The following is a 26,393-nucleotide window of genomic DNA, read 5'->3' as shown; positions in this document are numbered from 1 at the left end:
ACTTCACATACAAGAAAACGATGAACCTTTAATGACGCAAAAAAAAAAAAGCAATGCATGGAAGAAACGCATCATTTAATGATGCAAAAAGAGGAGGGTGATTGTGATTGGTGATGTCATTATACTGTTTGCTGTGAGCAGACAGCTTTGTGTTTAGCCTGCTGTATTATACCAAATAAGTTTTATACTTAACACATTAAAGGTCTTGATTATAACATAATCAGATAACAATTCAAAAACCTTTGAGCACACACTGTTCTAAAAGCAGTCTGAGATGTAGCATTCTTTTAATATCAGAGTTTTTTCAAGGTAATGCCCTCAGAGTCTTGTCAAGCTCGGCTCACAAACGCCAGACAGCTCATGCTGAGCTCACAACAGTCCACAAGCACCTCAGATTGTCTGGACCGATGTCGTGAACAAAATAGAGATGACGGTTATTAAATATCACTTAACTGCTGACTTCCAGGCCTTTGAGGCTTCGCCCCCAGCGAGCGAGGACCTCCTGTGTTCTGTGTTTTACATTTGTCAGCGCTGTTGTTTCTTCTGCAAGCTGTCACAATTATTTAGTGGACGTTCGAATTCCCTTTGTCATCAATAGCCCTGCATGGATGACTCAGACCTTTTGTGAGCGATAGTACACATCTACTTTATTATTGGGACAATGTGAAACAAGGTTTTACAATAGTGGCATTTATGCGGGTTTGGGGAGTAAATCTATTTCGAGGCGAGCTTCATTGCTTTGATCAAGATGAGATGTGGCTGCCTTAGGCCTTGAAGGGTCGTTGAGATGACAGCCTTTATTTCATTTTGTTTTTGTCCGGACCTTTTTATTTCTCAGCTGATGTTGTTTTGCTTTAGTATGTATTCTCTCTTTACTCTGGGACAGAGAGTGCCAAAGCCCTCAACTCTGACTCATCATGTAGATCACTCCCCCTCATTTGCTCTACATCCTTTAAAAGTCATATAATAGAGGCAGAGGAGCAAGAGGATGCGAGCACCGGAAATCCAAATTGAACTTTCTGGAGTTTATTTTGCTTTCCAGAAACAAAATATGGAAATCCTTAGGTATATAATTAAGGCGCAGTCCTTGTGTCAGAACCATTTCTTTCAAGTCAGTTTTAAGCCTTATGCTATTAATTGAATTAGTGACCGGCAGCAAAACAATGTGTGGCTTCAGTAATCCTTAAGGCTCGGCTTTGTACTGCAGAGGGATGGTATGTGCTTTGGTGGCAAGACTGTTGTTGCTTTGAAGTGACATCAGAAATTGTGAAAAGTGTAATTACCAGTGCAGGGTCCATAATAGAAGTGGAAGCTCGGAGTCAGGTATGCTCACAGAGGCGTAGTTCAAAGCAAAGGGTAGCGGACTGAAATAAGCAGAGCAGGCAGCATTAATGTTCCTGATGGTCACGGCTAGCCAACTTAATGATGGCGCCATTCCCTTTTTCTCCTGTTTACCCTTCCTCTTCTTCTTCCTTTACCTGAGGCAGAGAAAAAGAAAGGCACCAAGCGCCCCTCCGCCTCTCCATGCGGCTCTATTTATTAGATTACTGGTCTTGATTCGTGTTAAAGGAAATTTTTGCAGTGCTTGGCTTTTGAATTTCATCTCTCTGTTCCTCATTCCTCATTCTGTCATTAAGCTAATGGTCTGTGTCCTCTCTGCCAGCCTTTTTACATGTGCCTACCCCTGTTTTATTAAATCCTTCAGGTCCTTAAACCCTGGCAGAAGCAGATGCTTCTTTGGCCGAACCATTCAGCCACCCTCTCCCACCGCTGATAGCTACTGTAGTCAGAACCGCCTCACTACCAAGAGGATGGAATCACATTTGTCTCTCCAGAAGGCAAAAGAAAATAGGGGAAAGGGACAAGAGAGAAAAACAGAGGGCATGTGAGAAGCAATATGTCTTATTGTAAAAGGAGGGATGGTGAAGGAATAGTCTGACATTTTGCGGAACTGCACTTTCTTGCTTCTGTGCCAAAGCTTGCATCAGAAGATTGATCGGCTGCCACTCTCATGTCTGTACAATAAAAAAAATGGAACAAGAGCAAATTCTTGGTTTCATGATCTAGGTTTTTGCACAGATGGAACAAGCAGTTGAATAATACGTTATTTATTGAGCCTTAAGCCCATTTTCCACTGGTCATTGTTGCAATATTGGCAATGTCAGTCTGAGGAGATGTGCAGAAAAATGAATGATCACACATTATTTATGTGCTGCACTCTTGCACTGGATGTTGCATTGCACATAATGATGAGGATCATCATAAACACTCACCAGCGCTGCGCTCAAGTCAAATATTTGTCTAGACACAACACATTCTTCGAAGCCTCTTCTTCACCGACCTTTACGCCCACCCAGGCAGAGCTAGCTCTGCACATGAAGTCAAAAAACACCAGCACTCTCTTTCCACTGGCAGGCTATGCTTTGACTGAACACTTGTGGCAAAAGGCATATGTTGTGAAGCACGGACAGATGAGAAAAAAAAAGACCTTACCCAATCTTCGCATGTATTGTTGCGTGTAGCTTTTGGGGCTGTTAGTGTTGGTTGGTGTGTGAATGGACAGAGCAACAGGGAGACGTGTTTCTGCAGCACATGGCCTGACAGAAACAGGCTATGGTCGAGAGAAGCTCCTCAGGTGATTGTAGTAAGCACCACACTTCTTGTCCTTGCAGCCTGTAACTCAACTTGAAAGGTGTGACCAAGCAAACATGGCAGGGGAAGAGAGAAAGGGGTAACGACTGAGTGGTGGGAGGAAAGAGATAGAGACTGCAGTAAGAGAACGCAAGAGGAGAAAGGATTTGATTAGAGAATATTTTAGAGGTTGCTTATCTCAGAGAAGATGTGTGCATGTTTGAGTGTGTGTGTGTGTGTGTGTGAGAGAGAGAGAGAAGGGGGGGGAGGGAAAGAGAGTGAGCGACTTCTTCGGGCTATGGGGGTTGTACTGGGACATGCCATCACATTCCAGCTGTGTTGGAGGCACAGATGGAAGTTTGTGTATGGATGCACATGCTCATATGTACGCATGTGTGTGCACATATGCACTGAGCCTGCACACAGCCACAGACAGTAGGCGTGTGCAGTCACATATGCAAAGACGGGCACGTCCCGTCTCCCGCTTCACATTTGTTATTGAGCAAATCTCACTGCTATGTACTAAAGCTCCTGTGACACCCTTCATTGTTCGTAAAGTAAAGTTCACGTTTAGAATATTCCCTGGCCTTCCCTGTGTGGAAGTAAGACAACACACTTTTAGAAAATTCCTTTCTGTAAAGAAATGCAGATTAAAAAAGAAAGTGTTTGTACTTTTCTTAACACAACAGTGTGAGTTTCAGGCCAGCAGGCCAGGCGGTCTCAGAGGCCTGCTGAGGTGGCTGCATGTGGGTCTCAGACAGATGAGTGGTACAGTAACGGCTCTGGATGAGGTTACATGCTGTGGGAGCTGCAGGTCCCTGAGAGGGGAGCGGGGCCAACAGCAGAGGGGGGTGAGTGACAGCACGGTTCAGATAGCAGAGGATAAGGCAGAGGAAGGGTGCAGCTATTCTCACATTTTATGATCTGACTAAGACTTATACATTTCTGGCATTATATTCCTCTGAACCCTGAGACTAAATATCAATTATTACTATAAGTGCTTCAAAAGGAGTCATACAAGCCAAAATAATATGCTGAATAAAGAATAATGTCATCAGTTTATTATTCACCTGCTCGTTGGGTCTTCTAGTCCACTGCAAGATGTCACTGCATAGGGGCAGATTTACAGTGTTGCAGCTCCAAGGTCTTAGGGCTTGCTGCAGTTCCACAGCTCACCACAGATTTGCATGAGGTGTTAGTGGCGCTGTGGGTTTCTGACATGTTCTTCCCCACATGAAAATCATCCAGCGGTGCCGGCCCGCCATATTCTAATTTGTCCTGCCACAGTTTTGTAATGAACCCCAACAGACTTGGTGTTTTGCTCTGTTGCTGCACTGTAAAGCTGTGCGGAGTGTTATTTGTAGCCCTTTTTGCTGCATGTTCTCTTGTGTGCTTGTGCTATCGACCATAAAGTTTTTACTGTCAACATAGCAGTGCAGTTCTCTCTCTCCCACGAAAACTTGTCTTTCACTCTGTCACATGGGATCTGTTGCATGTGAGAGCGTCATTTGCGCGCGTGTATGTGCTTCCCAGCTACCGCCATAGATTGAATGACCTCTGTGAGAAATGCTGCAGAGAGAGTGAAACTAAATTCCTGGATTTGCTAATTTGTTCAGATCTTGACTATTTCTACATCCTTTCACCAAGTTTCATGGTAATCCGTCAAGCAGGTTTTGTGTAAACCTGCTAACAGACAAACCAAACAAACGAATGAAAAAAAATACCCTAGGGAAAGGGTCAGACAGGGTGTTAAATTTGTGGGTATGATTTATGTCATCATTCAAATAATACGCTTGACTCCTATGATAATTAGCATCAATTGGTTTGACACCACAGAGTGCTTCTGTATTATGGCAACAAACAAGATGCAGAGACTACTGAGTACTGATGAAATAGTTTCCTTGATACATTTTTCTTGAAGTTCGACTGGCATGACTACAATGGCTGGTACTGTTTGTTGTGGAATAAGGTTAAAGCTTTCTCATACAGCAAATACAGAAAAAGCTGGCGAGATCCCAAAGGCCAAACCTCCAAAGGGAATGTTATTTTGACCTAATTTTCTGGCCATGAGATGCCCTCCACTGTGTTTTTATTTTTTTATTTTATTTTGTTATTAAGTCAGGCATATCACTGAAGCTGTAATGAGATTCAGAATAGAAAACACAGAACACACTCCGAGGCAGATACAACACAATGAATTTTTAATCAGAATATCAAAAGATCCTCTTAAACCCAACCTGAGGAGAAGTGTTGCTGTCGGAGTGCTATTTGTCTTGGAATCAATGATGCTGGCAGATGTTGTTTGATAAAACAACAGCTTTCCTCCCTCGCTGCCGTGGTTCCTTCAAATCTCCATATATCTTTCACAAACACTGGGCATTTGGCCATTTCAACAGCGATGGAATATAAAGAAGCAGAAAGTGTAGGGACAGATTTTTCATTCGGAAGTCCAGTAAATCACACAGTAGATTTACAGGCTATTTTTAAAGAGCTCCTCAGCCCTGACAGTCTGTTGTGGTGCGTTCAGAACCACTGTGGGGGCATGTTGGGATCTTTGGATTTCCTATTGATTTCCTTTATCTGCTCAATTTTCTGTGGCAAATGTGATAAATTATAAGCAAGCGGAGGGGATTATGGTGAAATGAGTATGGATGGACTGTCATGGCAACCTGACGATATCATCACCCCACAACCCACAGTTACGAGTAATAACATGACAACTGATGCTCTTAATATAATTCATAACACAGTGATTCTGGATTGCGAGAAGTGCTTTGAATGTGTCCGTGGACATATGGGATTGCTCATAAAGCTTTAACATTTTGATGGATGTTGTTGACAGTAAAATATCAACATCTGTAAAAACACTTCATGCCGCAGCTGAGCAGTAAAAACCCTGATGGCTCCAGTAACCATTAACAAGAATAAATATATGAATAATTTGTGGGACACTGACCCATATGTGAGCTTTATGGCAAAGCCATGAATGCGAGGCGTAGATCAAGCCCCCTTTTTTTCCCCACCAGTAGACATGATGCAATATGACAGCCCATCTATGCTCCGCACATCTGTTCAGCACTGTTGAAATAAAAGGGTGGTCTCTGAACTATAAGTCAACAATGACAGGCTAAGTCTGTGTTCCCTTATTGAAGATGATATCAGCGCTGCGCTGTGATGAGCAAGAGGAGCCGGCTGACCGTATATAAAGCAGTAGTAAACACTGGGAGAGATCACACAGGATCTTGCTGGTGCACTAAACATATTTGCTGTTGTGTTGCATGCAAGGAAAACTGTTTATGATAAGAAAACCCCCGTACATGTGGAGCATGTTAAGTCAAAACGAACGGCTGCTATATTGTAAACTATTTATCTCAGGTGCATCAGGGATATGTCTGCCAGCAGCCCAGCTTCATGTAATGGCTGCTTTCCATTTTGTTTTGTCAGTGAGCAACATCTCTCAAGGAGAGTGGGCTATGTAGTTTATGGCAAGGATTATATTTCATTTCAAAATGTCATTTATCCTCATGCACCAGTTGTGAAAAGGCAGGGATGGAGTAGGTAAAGAAGAAGAAGAGAGGAAGAGCATTTTTCAAAACTTGTCACGATTAAAGATCTCTGACATTGCAGTCAGCATTTTTTTTCTTTACTTCTACTCCCCGTTTCTGTCTTTTTCATTTCTCTCTTTCTCTCTCTCTATATTTATTTGATCTCTCCCACAAAGCCCATTACAGCTATGTTCCTGCAGCCATCGCAGTCACACTCAGCTGGCTATTGGCCATTCACTATGCTCCCCTACAATACCCATAATCACTGAATCAGTAATCCTCTTCTTGGGCTGGAATAGCACATTGCGCCTCATCGAAGTTGCTGCATTGGTCTCCTTTCACTGGGTTCAAAAGAAAGAGAGAACTCCTCAATCTGACTGCATTGTCCTAACCAAGGTCATGTGGCTTATGAAAGAATACACTTCCTTCGTATTATTCTTCGAGAACCCAGAGAAGAGCATTAACTGGCACATACATGCTGTCTAATCTTGGCAGTCCACTTGGGCTGCATGATCAGCTGTTGTTGTTTTGGTTCTTCTGTGTGTGTATTTTTTGCGCTAAAGACAGTCAGAAATGAAGAGGACATCAGGGCGGTGTTGTTATGAATACAAAACACCAACAGGCAGTGTCACGATGTTCTCTCCCAAACTAGTAAATATTGGATCACAGTGCAAAGGGGCTTCCAGCTTCCATCTCGCCGTCTGCCGTCTGAGCAGATTGATCTGCACGTTTCTGGCCCGTTTCTGAGGAGACAGTCGCTAGCAGAGCCCTGCCAAAGCTGCATGTCTGTGCAGAAACAAGGGCTCCATCATAACTGATTGCTTGTGACAGTTCACAGTCGCCGGGCCACTGAAGCATCATAACCTTGTGAAACTAGTGTATGGGCAGTCTAGCATACAGGCTGAAGGAGAGGAGGGGAGGAAAAAATATATTAGCATATTCCTTGCAGTGACACAGAGATGCAAATAAGACATGTCGTGCCATGAAGAGCCACTGTGGTTAATATTAAACACATCTTATGTAATGAAAGACATAATGCAGACCAACACCTCTGGGGATGGGGGTGAATTTATAGACAATTACTGCAACTGTGATTGCAGCGGAAGATTGAAGAGCCCAGCGATGTCAGAGCAGGGTCTGTTGATGCGCTGATGACACAGACACAGAAATATCTTCCTGCACGCCTGAGGAACAGAACCCAAGCCTCTCAAATCACTTTAGTCGTGTTGTCATCATAACGTGCGCCAATGTATTTCTGAATATTCACTTATTCACATTGAATGCACAAGTTTAATCAAACCTGCACAGATTAAAATGATAAATAACATGCTGGGAGTTATTTGGTTGGTTGTAGGAGAGACTGTGAGGAGACAAATCACAGAGAATGCTGAAGAGGAAAGTCTGTGTCACCAGAGGTGGCAGATGTATGACACATATTCCACCCCCTGTCCCCGATAGGCCGATTGTCTGTTTTATAACGGCTGAACTGGGAAACATATCCAGCCAATCATATTGTTGCACTGATGCAAGTGCACAGTTGAGGTCCAGGTGTCAACTTCAGTCATAAACTTCATATTTACAACTTTTGTCAAGTGAATCTGATTCGATGGTAATATTCAATGACTGTTTTCATATCAGGCAAAAAAGTATTGAACTGAATTTTTTTTCAAGACAGTGGGATGGTGAGGGTAACGTGACGTTGATGTGATATTATAAAAAAGCCAAGTTAGCCCTCCGAGCTAATGCATGCTAACTATGCTATCAATATATTAAAATTTTGTGAGCTTTAAATTTCTGCTGAAGGCAGAAAATAAAGTTTCTCCTGACCCTGACTGACTCAGATTAACCCAATGTCCAAGTCCGTGCCTGCACCTGTCGCAGACAACTCCAAAAAGTGGACATGATGACTTCAGCTAGTGGAATGATTTGACCACAGAGAGTCCTTGGAGAGGACTTGAACAAAAGTGCACCGTACACTCACAGAAAAAAAAGTCTTCTGGACTTGAAGAATCTCTAGTGAGGGGTCTCTGACTGATGACTTGAATCAGTGATTTTCAGGGGTCAGTCCTAGTTTACTGCGAAATAACATGCAGGTTTTTCTTGGCTGTATCCCCAATATAGCTCTATTTCCGTTCTTTTAGATAGGCGCCTGGTTTTGTTATCCTTGAATAACTGCCTCGGGGCGCTGCAGTGAGACGATGGTGGGAGGTGACTTTAAACCTCCAACGGTCTGTGACTCATCTGCTCCTTTGCTACTTAGGAGGTAGTTGCCACTGCAGTCCATGCATTTGTAGATTGAGATGCCTTAATGGCCGTTAAGGAGAAAAACATTTAGATGTGACACAGTGGTGCGGCTTTAGTTTACATGCGTCTTGCTGCAGTTCTCCTGTCCTCAGTGCTCACTATCCCCATGAGTGAGAATTAAGTGAACACGATGTGCTCACTCAACCATGACCCTCCTCTGTTTCGCCCTCCAATGGTTAATTCGGAGAGTGCTGTTGTGTGGCTCTTGCCATTTCACACATGGCTACGTAAAACCTGTGGGCGGTTGCTCCCATGCTGCTGTTAATGTTTGTGTGTCCATGCATGACTGTGTGATGAAATATTGAAGTGTTCTATCATCGACCACTGGGTAGCCGCCGGCTCGATAGCTGTCCCTTAATTTTATTTTTCCTGCCTTCTTTATCTCGGTGGTGTGGCTTTATTTTCCGCAGCGTGGCGCGCAGATCAGGAAGGCAAACCTCATCTGGACCCATGACAGAGCTAATCCATCGCAGCTGCAGAATGAAAAGGCCGTTTGGAGTGATTCCATTCCAAAAGCCTCAATAGAAAGCTCCTCTCAGATGCTGGTGCCCTTTGCAGCCCTGGAACTGCTAGAATATGATGAAAAAGGACTTGGAAGAGTTCAGTGGCTTAGCTATGTTTATGATAAGAGGGAATGGTGGAGGAGAGAGGCACAGTATGAGGACAGAGAGATGAAGTGACTAACCACTGGGTTTTTGTGCGCCCGAGTGTGTGAACTTGATTGTAAAGTTGCTTTACTGTCATCTATCCTGTTCTTTACACTGAACTGAAACAAGCTAAACACTGTTGGTCGATGTGTCAGGATTGATTCACTTCTGGTGATGAGCTGAACGATTCAAATAGTTGACCAACGGCTATGAAATGTAAAGTAGCCAAAAGAAGCGTAATGTCCACTTTGACATTATTAACTTACCACACTTAAAATAAAGAAACTTAGAATATGTGTGGATGAGGTGAAATGGCACCTTGATCATTCAGGTGTATCTGGACATTTAGTCTGAATAACATACCTTCCTTTAATATGTCAAGGGCATGGAGAAGTCACAGTGGATTTGCTTTATGTTCTCTTGCTTTCTTCCCGCTGTGTATTTTTCTCCTGCCAATTGTAGTGCCGCCACCGCCGCAACTGCTACTGCTACTCCTGTACAAGTCTTCTCCCTAAGCCGTAAAGGGATAGACTTTGGGTATTCTATGCATAAAGAAGCTTAAGTTTGGAAATTGCTCTCAAGTGGCTGGAGTTTGTGAAAAGTCAGTGAACATTTCACTCCCAATTTCTGGGGTTTCTTCTCAGAGTAAAGCTTTTTAGTCCTTGGACACCCTGTAGCTGAATGAAATATTCAGGAGTAATGAAGACTTTTGTTGCATGAGCACTTTAATGTCGCAGTTGTGTAACAAGTCTGTGATTGGATCAAAATGTTAGACAATCTAGAGCTTGTAGCGTCAACTTGCCCCATCGCTAACCACTCGTGGTGTCTAATGTAGCAATGCAGATTGATTTAATTTACCAAGATATTGAAGTGTCCTTTGTAATTTCTGCCTCCACACCAATATAATGGAGATTAATGGAATGTCACAGAAAAAATGTCATTAACAGAAAAAACGTGTTTTATTATAATATCAGTTTAAAAGTTCCAGGATGTCGGATCGTTTGGTTGTAATAGTATTGTACTGATACAATTGAGTACTGAGCTCTCTAAAAACTAGTTAATCAAGAAAAAAAAAGCACAAGTGATCAGTCAACTGGAGAGACTTAAAAATGCAATTGAGTTTGGTCAAATTTACATAGAAGAAAGAAAGAGAACAGAAATATTTTTCAGCATTACAAGGGTTTTCACTTCTAATTTTAATTAATCTCATAGCTATTTCCTCCCTGTACAAGTGTATAACTTTTGTGCGTGTTTCCTTAATAGAGCCATTTACAGATGGTGTATAATGGTGTGTTCTGGGTGTCGGAACATTGGACCAACAGCCAACGTAATTGTAATAAATCTTATTTCCCTTCAGCCTGTTTGTAGGAGCTTTTATTTTAGTGGAAAGAATTTCCAATAATAACAGTTTACACTGAGGTCTTTGGATTATCCTGAGTAACTTAATCAATGTTTTAGGGAACATGTCAATGTCTGAATGTGTGGTGAAAACCACATATGAAAGTTCATCCATCTTTGTTTTTATTAAGGATGTAAGGTGACAACATTTGGAAAACACTGGATAATAAAAACCAAAACCGCCTTCAGGGCCGAGAGACCAATCGAGAAAAGTGAAAAAAAAGCTATTTTTAGAATTTGGATGAACTGACACTGACACTGACACTATTAACTATCTTTGTCAGTGTATCCTTGTATTTTAAAGCCTCTGGTGACAGACAGTGTATCACACTGCCGCCACTTTACACAGAATGTTTCTCATTGGCATTGCCAGCATATGTCCAGACAATAAAAACGGTTGACTGAGAATAAAATGGAGCATATCTTTTCATCTAACGCGAGCAACCTTTTTTCTCTTTTCTGTAAGTGACGACATGGAGTTGTGTGAAGTGAATCTTTATTGTTTTATGTGGACAAATTAGCCTTAGAAATATAAGGTGAGTATGGCCATTTCTAAGGGGCTGCATCACAGGCTGAGGAATATATAGGATTACAGCTGACTTGCTGTCATAGCCCTCTGTTTTCTATCGCTCTGTGTCTCCTACCTCGAGCATTAACATTCAGGGACAGAGCACCGTCTCAGCAAGGGCACTAATAAGATGAAAACTGGTGCTGGACTCTACATACTTAACCAGGCCTGGATTGAGGCAGTGAAGGAAGGGGAATTCTTTAAGTGATCTCTTCAAGGTTAAACAACTAGTCCCATCTCCCGTCCTCATTGACTTATTCCATTATTCTTCACAGAGAGAGCGAGAAGAGCTGGAGAAGCGCTGTTTTAAAATTCAGCTCTGTAATCAGGCTTCACAATGCAAATCCCTCAATAGCTTGACTCGGTTTGTTTCATCGCCATAGGATATGAATTGTGACGTGTAATTTGATTAGCGACACCGGGGGCAAGGGCTTAGTTTACACTTGCAGGAAGTGGACCTCGTGAGAGTGACAGATAGTCATCTCCTTTCGGTGGCCCCTGTGTGGCACACTCATGGCTCTGCATGTGTGTATAAGCCGTACACGAGACTGAGAGTTCTGAAAATCCCCCTAAAGGACAGAAACGACCAGTCAGGGAGCATTAAACTCAGATGGTTTGCACTCTAACTGGAATATGGAAATTTCAAGACTTCTTGCTGTCCTGTCATGCAGATGAGAGGAAGAGAAAATGACAAACACAAACTGCTTTAGAAAGCAACGCAGCAGAACAGAAAGAGCTGATGCACAGAATCGAGGAGGGCAGGCAAAACAATCCGGTGTTTTTGACATTGATGGAAAAACATATGTGCCTGCCAGACATCCGCAAAAACTTTATTCTGTTTTCCTTTTTTTCTTTTCAATCATCCAAATAAGAACAGGAACAGGGGAAGTTTGCAGCTGCCAGGTTATTCCCCCTGCTGTGTAGAATTGGATTCAAAACAAGTCAGTCAGGTGCCGCACGCTATACCAGAAATATCACCACAAATCTTTCACCCAGCTCTCCTGAAGTCAAGTCGAATAATTTAGAGACATTGTTTGAAACCAAGTGTAATCTCCATGATGGAGCTGAATGTTTTCTCCTCGCGTCTTCTTCTCTTAACGGCATCTGTCATGGAGTCCTAAAGTGAACTGTTTTCTTGTGATTCAGCGAAGCTAATCTGCTTAGTTTGTTGTGAAGCCAGATCCCCATGACCACTTCTGACAGCAACAGTCCGAATGTTTGCCGACGCGGACACGTTGAACTCCCCCATGTCTCCCCCCCCTGCCTCCCTGAACTCATCTCACTCCCAGTTCAGAGATGTTGATTAGGCCGAGCGCACCGGGAAACTTTGGCACGCCTTCTGCGGCCGCTCATTCAGATGCAGCCGTGGTGCGATCCACACCCATCTCACGATCCCTGCTTCTCCCTTCAGCTCCATTCTCCTCTCTCCCTCAATATTCATCTGCAGAGAAGAGCACGCTTTAGGCCTGCAGTGCTGATTGGGAGGATTAGTGGTGTGTGAGGGACTTTGTCACCAGCTTTCTGGGAAATCCAATTACAGAATATCATAAGCCTTACATGTTTCATACTCCGCTGAATCCTCCTTAAAATGCACACAGCCATACTCAAAGGGTCAGTGTTTAGCTGCTGTCCTTGCTTTGTACTGTATTGACATATTCCCGGAGGTAGGGGATGTTTGAAAGGATAAGACAGGTCCTGTAGCACTCCTCTCACCTCTGCATTGCAGCAAATGGTGGACTGCATGAGTCTGCCGAAGAAGGGATTGTTATTTGTTCAACGTGATGGGCTGAGATCTCGGAGCACGGCTCTCGAGGTGAAGCAAGGGCCAAGGGTTTGGTCTGTTATCTGCATGCATAGATAGTCCTTAATTGCAGATGTCAAGGAAAGGGTATTCAGCAGACGGGGGGCATGCAAAGTGAGATTTCTGCATGTATCCATTGAGACCTGTCAAACCGATTTTCCCTGAATTATTCAGGGGCCTGGTCTTACAGCTGCCATCACAACACTGTTATCTGAACTTTCGAAATGGCCAGCGTGTCAAAGATTTGAACAGCATTCTTGTTCAAACCTCCTGCTCTTTTGCTCTGCATATTGATTTGTGTTTGTCAAACAGAGGGCATTACCATGATGATGAAGACATCATGGCATGTACGAGCCCGCCACGACACAAGGGTCTGTTTGACCCTTGGAGTGCGTTCAGCCCCATCTGCTGCACTGTGGTCAAATGAAAAGCATTATGGTTGAATCCTGAAGGTGAAAATATCAGTCACAGGGAGATGGAGCTGCGAGTCATTGACTCCCTTGAGGATTGCTCCCCAGCCACTCTCAGGAGCACGGGACTATATCATGAAGATGGCAGGTGAAGAGGAGAAGGAAGCGCTGGTTGAAAGGCTGCAGAGGAAACAAGAGAGGAAAGAGAATAGTTAATGAAGTCCAGTGATGGGGAAGCACGTGCATGTGGGTCACTTCAGACCTCAGCAGCTCTGGTCCTCAGGTCATTTTCTTCACATCTTCACTGCACCATATACACGGTCATTTACAAAGTAATTTACAACAGTCAAACCTAGTTATTAATGCTGTGTAGAGTTTGAATGCCATGTTCTATTTACACCATCGATGGGTCCAAATCCTTTGAATTCTCATGTTTTAGTTGCATCACTGCTTGTTTTTACCAAACATGAAGCCCCGATTAAAGCCTCATGGTATTATAACATTTTATTTGCTGTTAAAATTCAATGATTTAGCATTAAAATGTTAAAAAACGTATTTAAGACACTATATAGTAGATCTCTTTTTCAAACATTTAATCATTTCCCTACAGTTCGAGATAGTCCTAGGTTTATTAATTACATTTGAAGAACAGGAAATTATATAATTTCTAGCCAAATATTATAATTTACTCACATCTCAATATTATTTTAAATTACTTTTAAATGTGAATTATTAGTTGAAAGCAGACACCTTTATTTTCCTGCATAGATATGACAAACGGATTCACATCACATAAATCAGCAGAAGTCCAGTGACATTTTAACAAGACTTAAGATTTACTTGATCAATCTGATCGGTGACTTGGGAGATCTATGAACATAAACATGAACCACTGAGTGACATAAATTCAACACAAAGAAAAGTAAATTGTCTTACTTGGTTTTAATTTAAAACCTAATCCCTGTGCCATACAGAAAGTGCTTATATGCAGTGCAGTCTATATACAACATAATGTTTTAGTTTGCTCCCTCTCACAAATGACTCCTGTCATATTTTAAAGTTCTGTGCCTTGTGGTGGGCTTCATCTGTTAGACTAAAAATGTGAGCAGCAGGGGTGTCAAATTTGTACTTTACACTCGTCAATATAACAAAACATGTCCATATAATTTTACAGAAATAAGCCTCCTGTTATTTCTCACCTTAGATTTGGATCAAAAGTATGTGTGAATAAGAAACTTCACACACATGAGATTGCCCTGAATACTTTTAGATTCTTTAAATATTTGACATGTTTGCTGTATTACATGTTCTTTCTTTGCCTAGAACCAGTAGCGTTACAGGTAGCAATACAAGTGTCGTCTTTGATAGAGACCCTAATGCGCCTTTCCCACTGGTCAAAAAACCCACTAACATTTGACTTATGTCTATAATGTAAATGGATATAGTCGACACTCAGACATTCTGACATTCAGACATCAGGTCAAATGACTCTGACATACGTGACATACGGCTCCAATTTGGAAAGGAGTCGATCACCTTTTTTGTAGGTTTACTCATGTTAAAAAAAATCTGTGTATACCTGTTAATTCCATTGTAAAAGAGGTCATTTGAGCCATTACTGTTACTGGACCCTTTTTAAATGTCAAGCAGATAAGGGAATGTATTGTGTGTTCACAGTATAAACTAGATATTCGATATAATGTCCATATTGATTTTCTTTTAATAAATCGATGCATGTGTCTATTGTGGCTTTACATGGTCACAGCATAATAAATACAATTTTGATATAGAATTAAATTGTGTATTGAGGTGAGTGTTTTTCCAGTCAACAAACTCAGGAGGAAGTTAGAAACCTGCTGCTGTCATGTTGGGGTGCTGATGGATGCACAGGCCTCAGTGACAGAGCATCTCCAGACCCACTATCATCCATCATACACTGCAGCAGTCAAACACACATGTACAATTCATAGACACACACAAGCACATACACTCCTGAACTCACTAGTGGATTGCCTGTATTTTCTTTTTTCTTTTTCGTTCAAACCCAAACAGCAGATAAGGGACCACTCACTGGGGATTTCTAACCCGGCAGGGGGAGCACAAGGCAGGGGAGAAACTCGCAGGTCACTCACACAGAGCTGCTCTGTGGGAAAAAAAATAGAGAGATTTTATCATCTTTTAAAACAGCCGCTCTGCTTTACATTAAATTCTTTGTATTCAATTCTAAATACTGTTTTGTGTTATAGCTTGTGATAGTATGGGAACTGCTGACATTAGGGGGTTTGCATGTGTTTCTGATTCTTTAGAAAGCTTGTGGTGCTTAAGCTTGGAAACTGCTATATAAATAAACATGTCCTTATTATTATCATTATCATTTTAACTGTATGATAATTGTGTTTCCATTATTAATAAACACTATAATGTATAATTGAATGACGGATGCAGGCAAAACCTAATTACAGACTTATAACATTTTGGACTGTTACATCCAGTATATCATCAGAAAGAAGCCTTCATATTGAATATATAATTCTGTCTTTAAATTACAGTTTTCATTAAATTAAACAACATTTCATAAAATAATAACATGACCATTATGTCATGATGTGATTCCACTAAAAAAGAGAACACACTCATATTCAATTGTAGTTCTGCTTCAAATTCATTGCATGTAGCAATTGTGTGTTTGTCTCTGGGTGTAGTCGCTGGTTCTGTTGAAGCAGATAAAATGAAACTCAAATAGATGATAGATGTTGATGCATGAGGACGACTAACAGCTTCCTTTTCTAACGTTCCGCCACAGCACTGTTGCAATTGAGGTGATCTTGAATCTGGTTCTGCCATTTGAGGTAGTAGTTTGAAGCACTTCACATATATGACAAGAGCTGATGCAATCCCCCCGGGGCGCTAGCGAGCTATCTCCCCGTGACAGCATCCCTTCTTCAGAGCGGGACAGGCCGGGCCTGATGTAGGCTGGTGAAAACTGAGGGGGGTTAGGGAGGGAGGTGGGTACCAGCAGGAGGATCTATGAAGACCAGAGGGAGACGGAGGCCGAGAGAAAAGCAGGAAATGGAGGACGTGTGGTTGAGAGGAGAAATAACGGAGCCAAAGAGAGAAATGTGGGTTTTGTGAAAAAAAAAAGAAAAAGATGAGAAAAACAGCTAAAGAGATACAATCATCGTTGACATTTACTGTTCATGGCCCCCTACCCAAGGCTGTGCAAGGCTCTGGCTCATGGGTCGCAAAAAAGCATGGAAATCCAAATACTTTGAGGAAAAGGATTTTTTTTTTTGATGAATTATCCCGGCTTGTCTGCAGGATACCACACATCCCTCTGAACTAGCATTTCAGGCCAGCCATCTCAAGTGATGCATCGGAAATGTAACATCCCCGTAGCACTGCCGAGTGTCCTGATTATAGAAGGGAATGAGGGCGGCACACTGTGTGTGTTTGACCAGTGAACTGGAGATAGGATGCATGGTTCCCTGCAGCAGGGAGGGGGAGGAGGAGGAGGAGGCACGGTTAGCTGCAGAGGAGGAAGAAAAAAAAAAGGAAAATGAGATTAGAGAAGAATCAAAGAGAGAGAGAACTGATGAGAGAGAATCATCTTTGTGTGGTTTACCACTCTTCATTCAGGCTCCTCAAAAGACATGCATGTGCATGTGTCTGTTTGAAGACTTTTGAGTAAATTAACATTGCTGGAATTCAAGGTGACACTCACAGACTCATTGAATTAAGCGATGTGTTATTTCTTAAGATTCAGAGGCAGCTTCGGCCGCCTCATTTCCTACAGCACATTTATTTCATTTTTATTTGATTACCAAGAGGGATGAAGTCAGGCCCAGGGTATTCCTTCACTGCAGCTCCTGCTCCCTTGACTCTACAGTACCTTTTTCTTTTTCCTTTTTTCTACTCAAGTCCAACACCAATCTCTGGTCCACTGATGGAGCAGGGCAATATTACAGGGGAAACAATCTGAGAGGAGAAAGAGTAAGAGTGAGGAGCACTCAGGTGGAGAGAGATACTGCCACGCTTGAAGAGGATGTATGCTTTGGGGGATGACCAGATGGCTGAGGCGAAAGACAGGCAACAAAAGGAGAGGTCAAATAGAGTGGTGAGGACAGAGGACAGGAAAGTGGAGGAGGAGGAGGAGGGGATCAGTACTGCATGGCGAGGCAGAGAGTGAGTGAAGGAATGCATACACACACACAGTAGGACTCTTAATCCACAACTTTCCATATGTGGAACTTTTCAGACGCAGTGTCAGCTCTGAGTTCGACTCTTGAAAATCACTCCAGGCTTTTTTCTTCTTTTGTTTAAGGGATTAAATTGAGAATAATGGTCCATGTGACTTTTATATTTTAATTCCTGAGTTTGGCTTGCTCAGGAGTTTCTCATGTACTCTTGTTTGCTATTATTAAACTATAAATGAACTTGCCTTCAACTGAAACAATTACAATTATTTAAAATTTAAAATTTACCTTAAACCATCTTTGAGGAAAAGATGAATTCAATGTTTTTAATCTGGTCCATGTCCCACCCCCTAACATGGAGGAGGTGGGGTTTATCACCTATACTGCAGCCAGTCACCAGGTGGCAACTAGATGATTTGGCTCTCCCGAAAATCAGTATCACTGCTTCCCTTAATTGCACGTTGTGTTATTCTACCTGTAGTGTATATATACTGGCATTTGCTGCCACATGCACAGAGACAACTTGTGTTTGTTTATGGCACATGTATGTATGTGGCAGTGCACAGTAAATATAAACACATATCCTGTCAGAAATGATGCTCATGGGGCCAGACACGCAGAGGGTGGTGAGTGGTGGGGGAAGGAGTGTGCACTTCTTGAGGCAGGATGAGTTCAGGATGAGTTGTGTCTGAGGGGGCAGAGTTGCACGATGCTGGCAGATCTGGTGCAGTGAGAGTGGCTGGTGCGTGCCCTCAAAACAAAACCGGTCATTCGATGTCTAGAACATCCTTATAAACCTCCCCGCCATGGGAGAGCTCTATGCCCACCCCCCCTCCGATCGCTCTCCGTGGCATTGCTCATGGGATCCATGCAACGTGAAACTTTTCCACTACAATCAGGTGGCAGCACAAGGACACTGTTATCACTAATGGGGGCAAGAGTGGGTATTTGGAAGGGAAGAAGGGGGTGGTGGTAGTTTTGTTGGACATATCTGTTATAGTAGGATGGGCTCAAGCTAATAAGCAGAGGGCAGCTGAGCAGAGAGAAACATGCTGCCAGATCTGGTCCCCGAGGAGTGGTTCTGTGTCAGTACTGGTCCAAATTAAGAGGGAGTGCAGAGAAAACTGGGCCTCGACGAGGTCTGGAACTCCTGCTGTCTCCCTTTCAGAGGAGGACATTGCACCATTCAACCTGCAGCGCTTACCCACAATACTGCTGTCCAGCTGTTGATTCACCTATCAAGGAGCACTGTGTGCCTGTGTGTGCGTGTGTATTCCTGCATGTGTGTATGTGTGTGTGTTGCTGAGGACTGGAGAGGTATCTGTGCCAGGACAGATAGGGAGGGGAAAGAATTAAAAAAGGAGGCGGTGAATCTCAGCAGTGACTTGATCTCTCATTCACACAGCAATTGTGCTTTAAAAGCCAAATAAGTGTCCTCTGAGTATCAGAGAGGTTTTTGTGCCGTAACACCATTCACACAGGGAGAAAAAGAAAAAAAAAAAAAAAGGTTATTGCATGTGCATACGCGCGTGTGATTTCATTTTATGCTTGACTTGGTTTGGATGAAATTTTTATTTTTCAGCTTTGAAAATTCTGCATGCTCGATCTTAAGCAAGTCTAGTTTATGCCACCAAACGACTTGATTATGTATCCGTCAGCCAATCAGAAACAAATATTTGTTGCATGAGACTGGATTGGGCACTCCTTCGTGTCAGCCGCTGAGCCGCTGGGCCATTGTACCGGAATGCTCACAGTGTTGGGGGACGTTAGCAATGCTTGATTACCCAGCGGGAACACTTGAGAGTCAATCAGAATAAGTGAACAGCCACTCATGATAGTGTAATGAAAGCAAAACACACCTGTAGTCGTGAATATTAGTTTACACGTTAATGGCCTCGGACTGAATGGAAGTGGCTCCTACCTGACAATTCACACTCGCACTAGAGTGATCCTTGAATACGCAAACAAATGGAAACACCTCATAAGAAATGTCAACGTGCACACTAAATAAGACTGTATAAGGAAAAGAAACAGTTTCTTTTACTGAGGTGTTTATTCCCCCTAGTGGATGTTATTGATTTGTTACAGTAAAAAACATTGAAATGATAGTGTCGCTGTTTGTTCTCGGTCACCTTTGGTCATCTCAGTCAGCAGCTTCACCAAACACAGACTCATTTTTGTGCAGCTTTTCAAAGGGGTTGCTCAAAAGTTGACATTCTGTGTCTTCCTCTGTCAGTGTACTTTAACAACATTTTTCATCCAGAGATACAACACATGAGTTGTCTGCCGTTGTGGCATCAACAAAGACTGTGGCTACTGTACACATGAGGTCACTGACAGTGAGTCTGTGTTCACGTTTCCTTCGAGGTAGAAAGACTTGTCTTTGTCAGCTCTTTCGTGGGAAGTAACCCAAGCAGCTGCGGTGAATGCCGCAGTGAGTCGTTCGCCGTGGATGAGGGAACTGAGCAATGACTGGTTGGAGCTGCAGACTCTCGGTGAACAACGTGATGTTTCTGTGCTTTGGCTGCCACTTTCCCACTGAAGCAAACACACCGTACCGACTCGTATTTAAACCTGCAGGATTCTCCCTGACATCTTGTCGCAATATTAGCATATTTATTTGACTTTCTGAAGCAGTGCATGAAGATTTTTCACTAGGGATCAGGCTGTACAATACAGCAACAAGCATTTATTTTCATAATTAATCAGTCAATCCAAAGCGTACTGATGGGGGTTCTAGCTGAAACAACCCTGATGACATCATCAGGGTTATTTCTTTTGGAAATTTCTGAATTTACAATTCAACTTGATTCAACTTTTAAAACGTGGAAGGTCACTTTTAGGAAAAAAATCATTTACTCTTTTTAAACTGTCAGAAAATTGTAAAAAATAAAATAAAAATGCCCATCACAATTTTCTAAAGCCCAAGGTAAAGTCTATTTTGTCCTTGTTTTACGACAGAAAACTGTCAGCCTGAGGACAGCCTGACAATTTTCTGTCACAGAAGACAAAGAAGAGCAGCAATTCATTCCAATAAAGAAGCTTTTATTGCTTTTTCTTCTGGATTTAGTTTTTTTGCCTCAACGTGACGTAAATGATGATTGACAGGCTGTTGCTGAAGATTTTACCATTGACTGGTAATTTTAGCTCTGGTGTCACCTGAAATGGTCGGATGTTGCAAAATGCAAGTTTAAAATGGTGGTACAGATATGAAAAGGTTTATTTTGATGCCATACTCTGGACTTTGAATATGTAATCATAAAAAATCTAAGAATTGTAAGAACATGATGAGAAGCAAACATGCTCAAATGTAAAATTTCAGTTTCGTCTTTGTTTTCCATTTAAATTAAGAACAACACTTTCTGATCAAACACTAATCAATCAAAAACTATGAATCTGATTGATACAGAATACTAGACCACGACTGATTTATGAGTTAGCTGATAAAATCACCAGATATGAGTCTTTCACAGACGTATTGACATCTGTGTTTCTGTTTGATATGAATGTTTTACTTTACACAATAAACGATCTCGCAAAAATGCTTACATTTTATGTCACAAAGATTTGTTTATTTTCTTAATTCAACTTCTATATATTTGGTTGTATTTGTGTTTTATTTTTATTTAAAGTTATTTGTAATAAAGTATATGGTTAATCTGTAAAATATCAATAACATATTTGTCATAAGGGTTTGAAATCTTAGGAATCACTGCCAATTTAATTTTGTATACATGTATATCGGAACTTCTTTACTCTCGGGTAATTGCCCCCAAAAATCCATATCAGTCTGGCTCTACAGAACACATTGGTAGTTTTATATTATCATGTATATTTATTGTTTTATATGCAGGATACTGTCAGTGCTTCATCAACTGCACTGTGGATACTTATAGTCACATAAACCCTTAATTGGTTGTTAGTGTTGGGTTAAAAGACACAATCGATCCATCGCTGCTTAAAGTGATGAAGAACACATTTGTGAATGTGCATACACATAATCTGCTGACTAACATTTTTAACACTGTCCTCTTGCCCTCTACTGTCCCTGCAGTTTGCTCCCAGTTCTCCCGCGGGGTGTACGCCATCTTCGGATTCTACGACAAGAAGTCCATGAACACCTTGACCTCCTTCTGCGGCGCCCTGCACACCTCCTTCGTCACACCCAGTTACCCCACCGATAATGAGGTGCAGTTTGTCATCCAGATGCGCCCCGCCCTCCGGGGCGCCGTCCTCAGCCTGCTCTCTCACTACAAGTGGCAGAAGTTTGTCTACCTCTACGACACTGACCGAGGTAGGTGACAGCGTGGGCCTTGAGTCAGCGCTTAAATTACAGCATGCAACCACAGGAAATGTCTCAGGGCCTCAAAATAGCAGCCGCACACCAGGGTTAGCAAAGGACAGCTTTACCCTGTAATGCTTTATGAAAGCCCTGTAAATGCTCGAACTGTAAACGCTGCACTATTTAATACAGTAGTTTGGTGTAAATGTAAAATATACTCTCTAGCAGCTCGTAATACTTGTAATAAGACATTACACTTTAAGAAACAGCGTATCTTATTCTAACAGTCGGCTGGTTGGTGTCAGTTAATCTTCTGTTAAATCATGTTGTTGATATTGGCCCATCTTTCATCTGAAATGAGGTATGTCACAGCTGCTTCTAAAACATTTTCTACAGAAATCACAGTCTCTCTCTGCCTTTGGGGGCTGATTATTGTGGGATTTCTTTTTTTGTTAGGTTTCCGAGATTACATTGCCTAGTTGACGATAAACGCTGGTTTAATGTAGCTGTTCGCCGCGTGCATGACGACCTGTCAACGCTGCAAATTGCTCATTTCTGGGATTTCTAATGTCAAATGAGAAAATGAGCTCATTATCTCTGAATAGAATGGAGATCCCCTCCTCCTTCAGAAACTCCAATTTGCTCAAACAACAACCTGGACTGAAGGGAAGGATATGTTCAACATGTGACAGACGAATAGAGCGATACGTCTTCTTTTTTGTTGAGGTGCCAAAAGGTGTTGCTACATATTCCTACCACAATGCACAGCGCTGCTACGATTTGCTATGTTTATTTGGTCATTATAGAAAGGTCCTGACCTGCAGATATTCTTCGCACAACCTGTCTTCTCTGCAGTTTGCTCTCGCCGCTCCGTGTTTGGTTCTTTTTATGGTCCAGCCTCGCGCCCCCCCCCCCCCCCCCCTCTCTGTCTCGCTCTGAGGCAGAATGTGAAGTGTGTTTTAGTGCACAGACCCACAGTCTTTGGGTCTCTGCGCCTGTAGGGTCCAGAGCTGAGGGCCTTAATCCTCCACACAGCCCACAGATAATATGCGGTTAATTAGGGTCACACTGACTCGAACACTCATTGGATCTTCCCTGCAGATGCTCGCAACCCACAGCACAACCAGTACTGTCTGACTACCCCCCCATCCTTTTCCTCTCATGTCTGGAAAGTGAGATGGTTTGGGGCGGAGTAGGGGTAAGAGCCTGGTATACTAAAAGACAAGAGGAGTTAGAGACAGAGAGAGTGATGACAACCAGTACACTAATACTTTGAAAGAGTAAAAACAAGGACAGAAGGCAAAGGAATAGGAGCAGGAGGGAATAAAACCAATTCAGTCCAGCAATTAAAGCAACGGCAGGTGTGTATGTGATTTACAACCCGGTAACTGTGTTCAGACAATTCCCTGTGTGCTGTACATCCCCGTGCTGAGGCCCATGCCAAGCCTCTTCTACCTCTCTCCCCACTGCCAGTGGTGTAAGACGATCCCTTATTAGTAGGAGGACATTGGCCCCAGGAGGGGATTAAAGTCGTTTATTGATGCTCTCCATCCAGCACTTTGGGGGGCTTTGACACTTGGCTCATCAAGCAGACAGATGTGTCAGGAAGCCTCTACCTTTGCTTATCAGGTAGTGCAGCTCCCCTGGCAATATGGACACTGACTGCTGGCTAAACCAGGAGGAGTGACAAGGGAAAATAGTCTTCAAGGGTGCAGGGGTTTTTTTTCCCTTTTTACCCTGTGGCTCTGAAGCAAAAGGATAGACAGCTCGCTTTTGTCTGTATTATGTTGAGCTTTGTTTCTTTGTTGTCATTCACCCACAACCATGTCGGATGAGCTCAAATACCCCATTATCACTATCACTCGACATGGCCCAAATACTGTATTTCTGAATTGTATAATTTAATCATCAAACTGTTTCACTTGTCTGACTATTTCAGTTGTTATTTTAACTCTTTTTAAATTGCTTATTAATAGCCATTTTAACAATTACTATTTTACAACTGTTCCTTATGATTTTATCTGCCTATGTGCAACTTCAGACTAACTATAATATTTAATTCATTAGTCTTGATTTTGACTTCTTTGTGCCAACTTCCTTGCACTATCTTTAATTTAATTTGGAATGTCAGGTCATTTTAGTGTGTTACAGATATTTAATCAGGGCAATCCTAGAGAAACCAGGACATCTGGTCACCGTTACTAAACTGTAATTATAAAAATATCTGGCTAACCAGCTTACTACCCACAGGGTTAACTGAGCATTAGCACTTATGTTGGTCTACACCACAGATTGTATAAAAAGATTGACGACACGTCTCCACTTCCTCCCACGATCCAGAGACGCAGCCAAAATATCCTGGATTCAAACGCTGCCACCGTGTGCATTTGGAGCGAGAGTCTTAGCAGTAGTGAACGGGGGATGGAGCCGCAGTAGCGAGGTCTTGCCGATACAGGCGCTTGACCAATTTGTAGTCAGTCTCAACCGTCAATCATTATGTTTCACTCTGTTTTTATAGCATCACTGAACTAATTAAAACCCAACTTACTGAAAAACAACATTTTTAAGCAACATTGTTAAGAAAACATTTATTTGTACTATTTTTTTGTTTCTTTTATGTACCATCAACGAACATGGAGGAGACAGGGTTTATGACCTATACTGTAGCCAGCCAACAGGGGGCGATCAAGGGGCTATGGCTTTACTTTTGGGGAACAGTCATTTCTTCCATCCCTCCATACAATCTGTGTCTCTAAATATTACATAGGCTAATGTTAGAAGGTCGGGCGGTGGGGGGGGGGGGGGTTAGCAAATTGAATATAATGCTTCAGATCGAGTGTTCTGGGACTAATTTGGAGCCAAGATTGTCTCCATTTAAGGAAAGAATAGTTGGTTTTGATGACTGTTCTACGACAGTGAACTCAGACTCTCAGGAAGAAGAATGCTGGAAACCTAAAAGCATATAAGAGAGAGAGTGAAAGAGAGCAACTCATAAATCAGGTTGAGGTGAAATTGCTGAATCAGGGTTGATTGTGCCTGGGAGAGACAATAAATCCTGTAATCATCTGTCTCTGCTGCACAGACCTGGCAATTATCTGCCCATACCTGACCGCCAGAACAGAAAGGGCAAGATCTATCTACCTCCATTCTGCACACCCCCACTTTTTTAAGGGGAAATTTGTCTGCTGACGTAAACTGAAAGGACAGAAAGAAGAATATTCACCATAGGAGACGTAAGACAGGGGAAAACAGAGAATAAGGTTGAAGGAGTGATGCAGGGATTGTCCGTTTTTTCTGGTTATTCGCATGAATTCATGATTCGGATGAATCAAAGGAAAGAGCAGTAATATCTGTTTGGATCTTTCATCTCTCTCTCTACCCACACGTGTATTAACACTCGCACTCACGCACCCACACGTCAATATAATACCTGAGATAAAAGAAGAGTGGCCACTCATTATGCTGATAACACGGAGTGCACGGCTGTTCCATTTGCTTCCAGTGCAGTTCCTCCATCATAACGTCTGCTTTCAAACAGCTGTCTGATATTGGTATTTAGGGCACAAATTTACCTCCATTTCCCTCCAATACATCTGAGCCTGAAGCATATGGGCCATCGCTCTCGGACTGAAAGCACTGCGCTATGGCCTAAAAGCATTTTAAGCCAGCCCCAATAACGGAGCCAAATGAATAGTGAGGCTGCAATTAATCTTTTCAATTGACTGAATAAAGCCTCATGGTGGAGCTCAGCTGAATACTTGTTTTTTAGTAGCACTGTATTTTCGATCGCTAATAGGAGAGTTTGGAGAATAATTGCAAAGTTGCCTCGAGTGTTGTGGATGATCAATGGTTTTATCAAACATGCATTAAAAGGCAAATTGGAACCCAGGAAAAGATTGTGTTGATGTAGAATGGTGCTTTACGTTGCATGAGCATAAGGTCAATTATCATTGGTATATTTGTGTATCTATTGTTATTCTAGTGGAAAATCAGAAATCTGCTACATGTATGCAGGGCACTATTGTTATATAGGGAATATTTTACTCTTCTGATTTAGAATATATATAAACATTACATTCAATGTTAGAGATCACTGTCTTTTCTCTTCACATGATCGCATGTACACATGATCACAGCAGTGGAGTACAGCAACACAATGATCTTTCACTGATCTTCAGTAAGAGCAAATCTGCATCACCGAGTGCAAACAAAGAATTAAATAAATCACTGAGGTACTTTACAAATGCAAAAACAGTGTATAAGCTCAGCATACTTAAAAAGCGAATGAATGTAAATGTTGATTTGAATGTAAAATTGGGTCTAGATGTTTTCTCATTGCATATGAAGAACGCGGCAGGAGATTGCACAGAACATGTAGGGAGCGGGTGGCGCCTGGTTAGAGCATGCAGGAGGCAGGAATGACGCATTAGTTCTGCTGTGAAAATTGCACAGTTCACAGCACATCGACAGTGGTATCGGTCTGATCGTCAGAAGCTTTGTAATCTCATTGTCTTTCCAAGTTGACATCTTTGTCACCGTCTTCTTTGTGTGTGGCACCTCTTTTTCATCCTGAGATATTTGTATTCTTTTTGCTTTCAGATGGAAACGTTGTCA

General features: G+C 42.2%; 1 protein-coding gene across 7 annotated transcripts in view; it reads left to right on the top strand.

Annotated features, from left to right (window-relative positions):
- Window positions 1-26,393, top strand: part of gria3b (glutamate receptor, ionotropic, AMPA 3b) — an 86,066-nt gene that overhangs the window by 2,276 nt on the left and 57,397 nt on the right. For all 7 annotated transcript variants that reach the window (XR_011244018.1, XR_011244017.1, XM_020084038.2 and 4 more), the window contains exon 3: window positions 21,552-21,791. Coding sequence is in view for 5 of the 7 variants with exons in the window: in XM_020084038.2 (XP_019939597.1) it covers window positions 21,552-21,791 (240 nt within the window). In the remaining 2 variants the exon portion in view is untranslated. The remainder of the gene's footprint in view (window positions 1-21,551; window positions 21,792-26,393) is intronic.

This window comes from Paralichthys olivaceus, chromosome 9 (assembly GCF_024713975.1).
Source record: "Paralichthys olivaceus isolate ysfri-2021 chromosome 9, ASM2471397v2, whole genome shotgun sequence".
Classification (NCBI taxonomy): Eukaryota; Metazoa; Chordata; class Actinopteri; order Pleuronectiformes; family Paralichthyidae; genus Paralichthys; species Paralichthys olivaceus.
The sequence above is the reverse complement of the archived record's forward strand: the minus strand, read 5'-3'. Positions and strand labels throughout refer to the sequence as shown.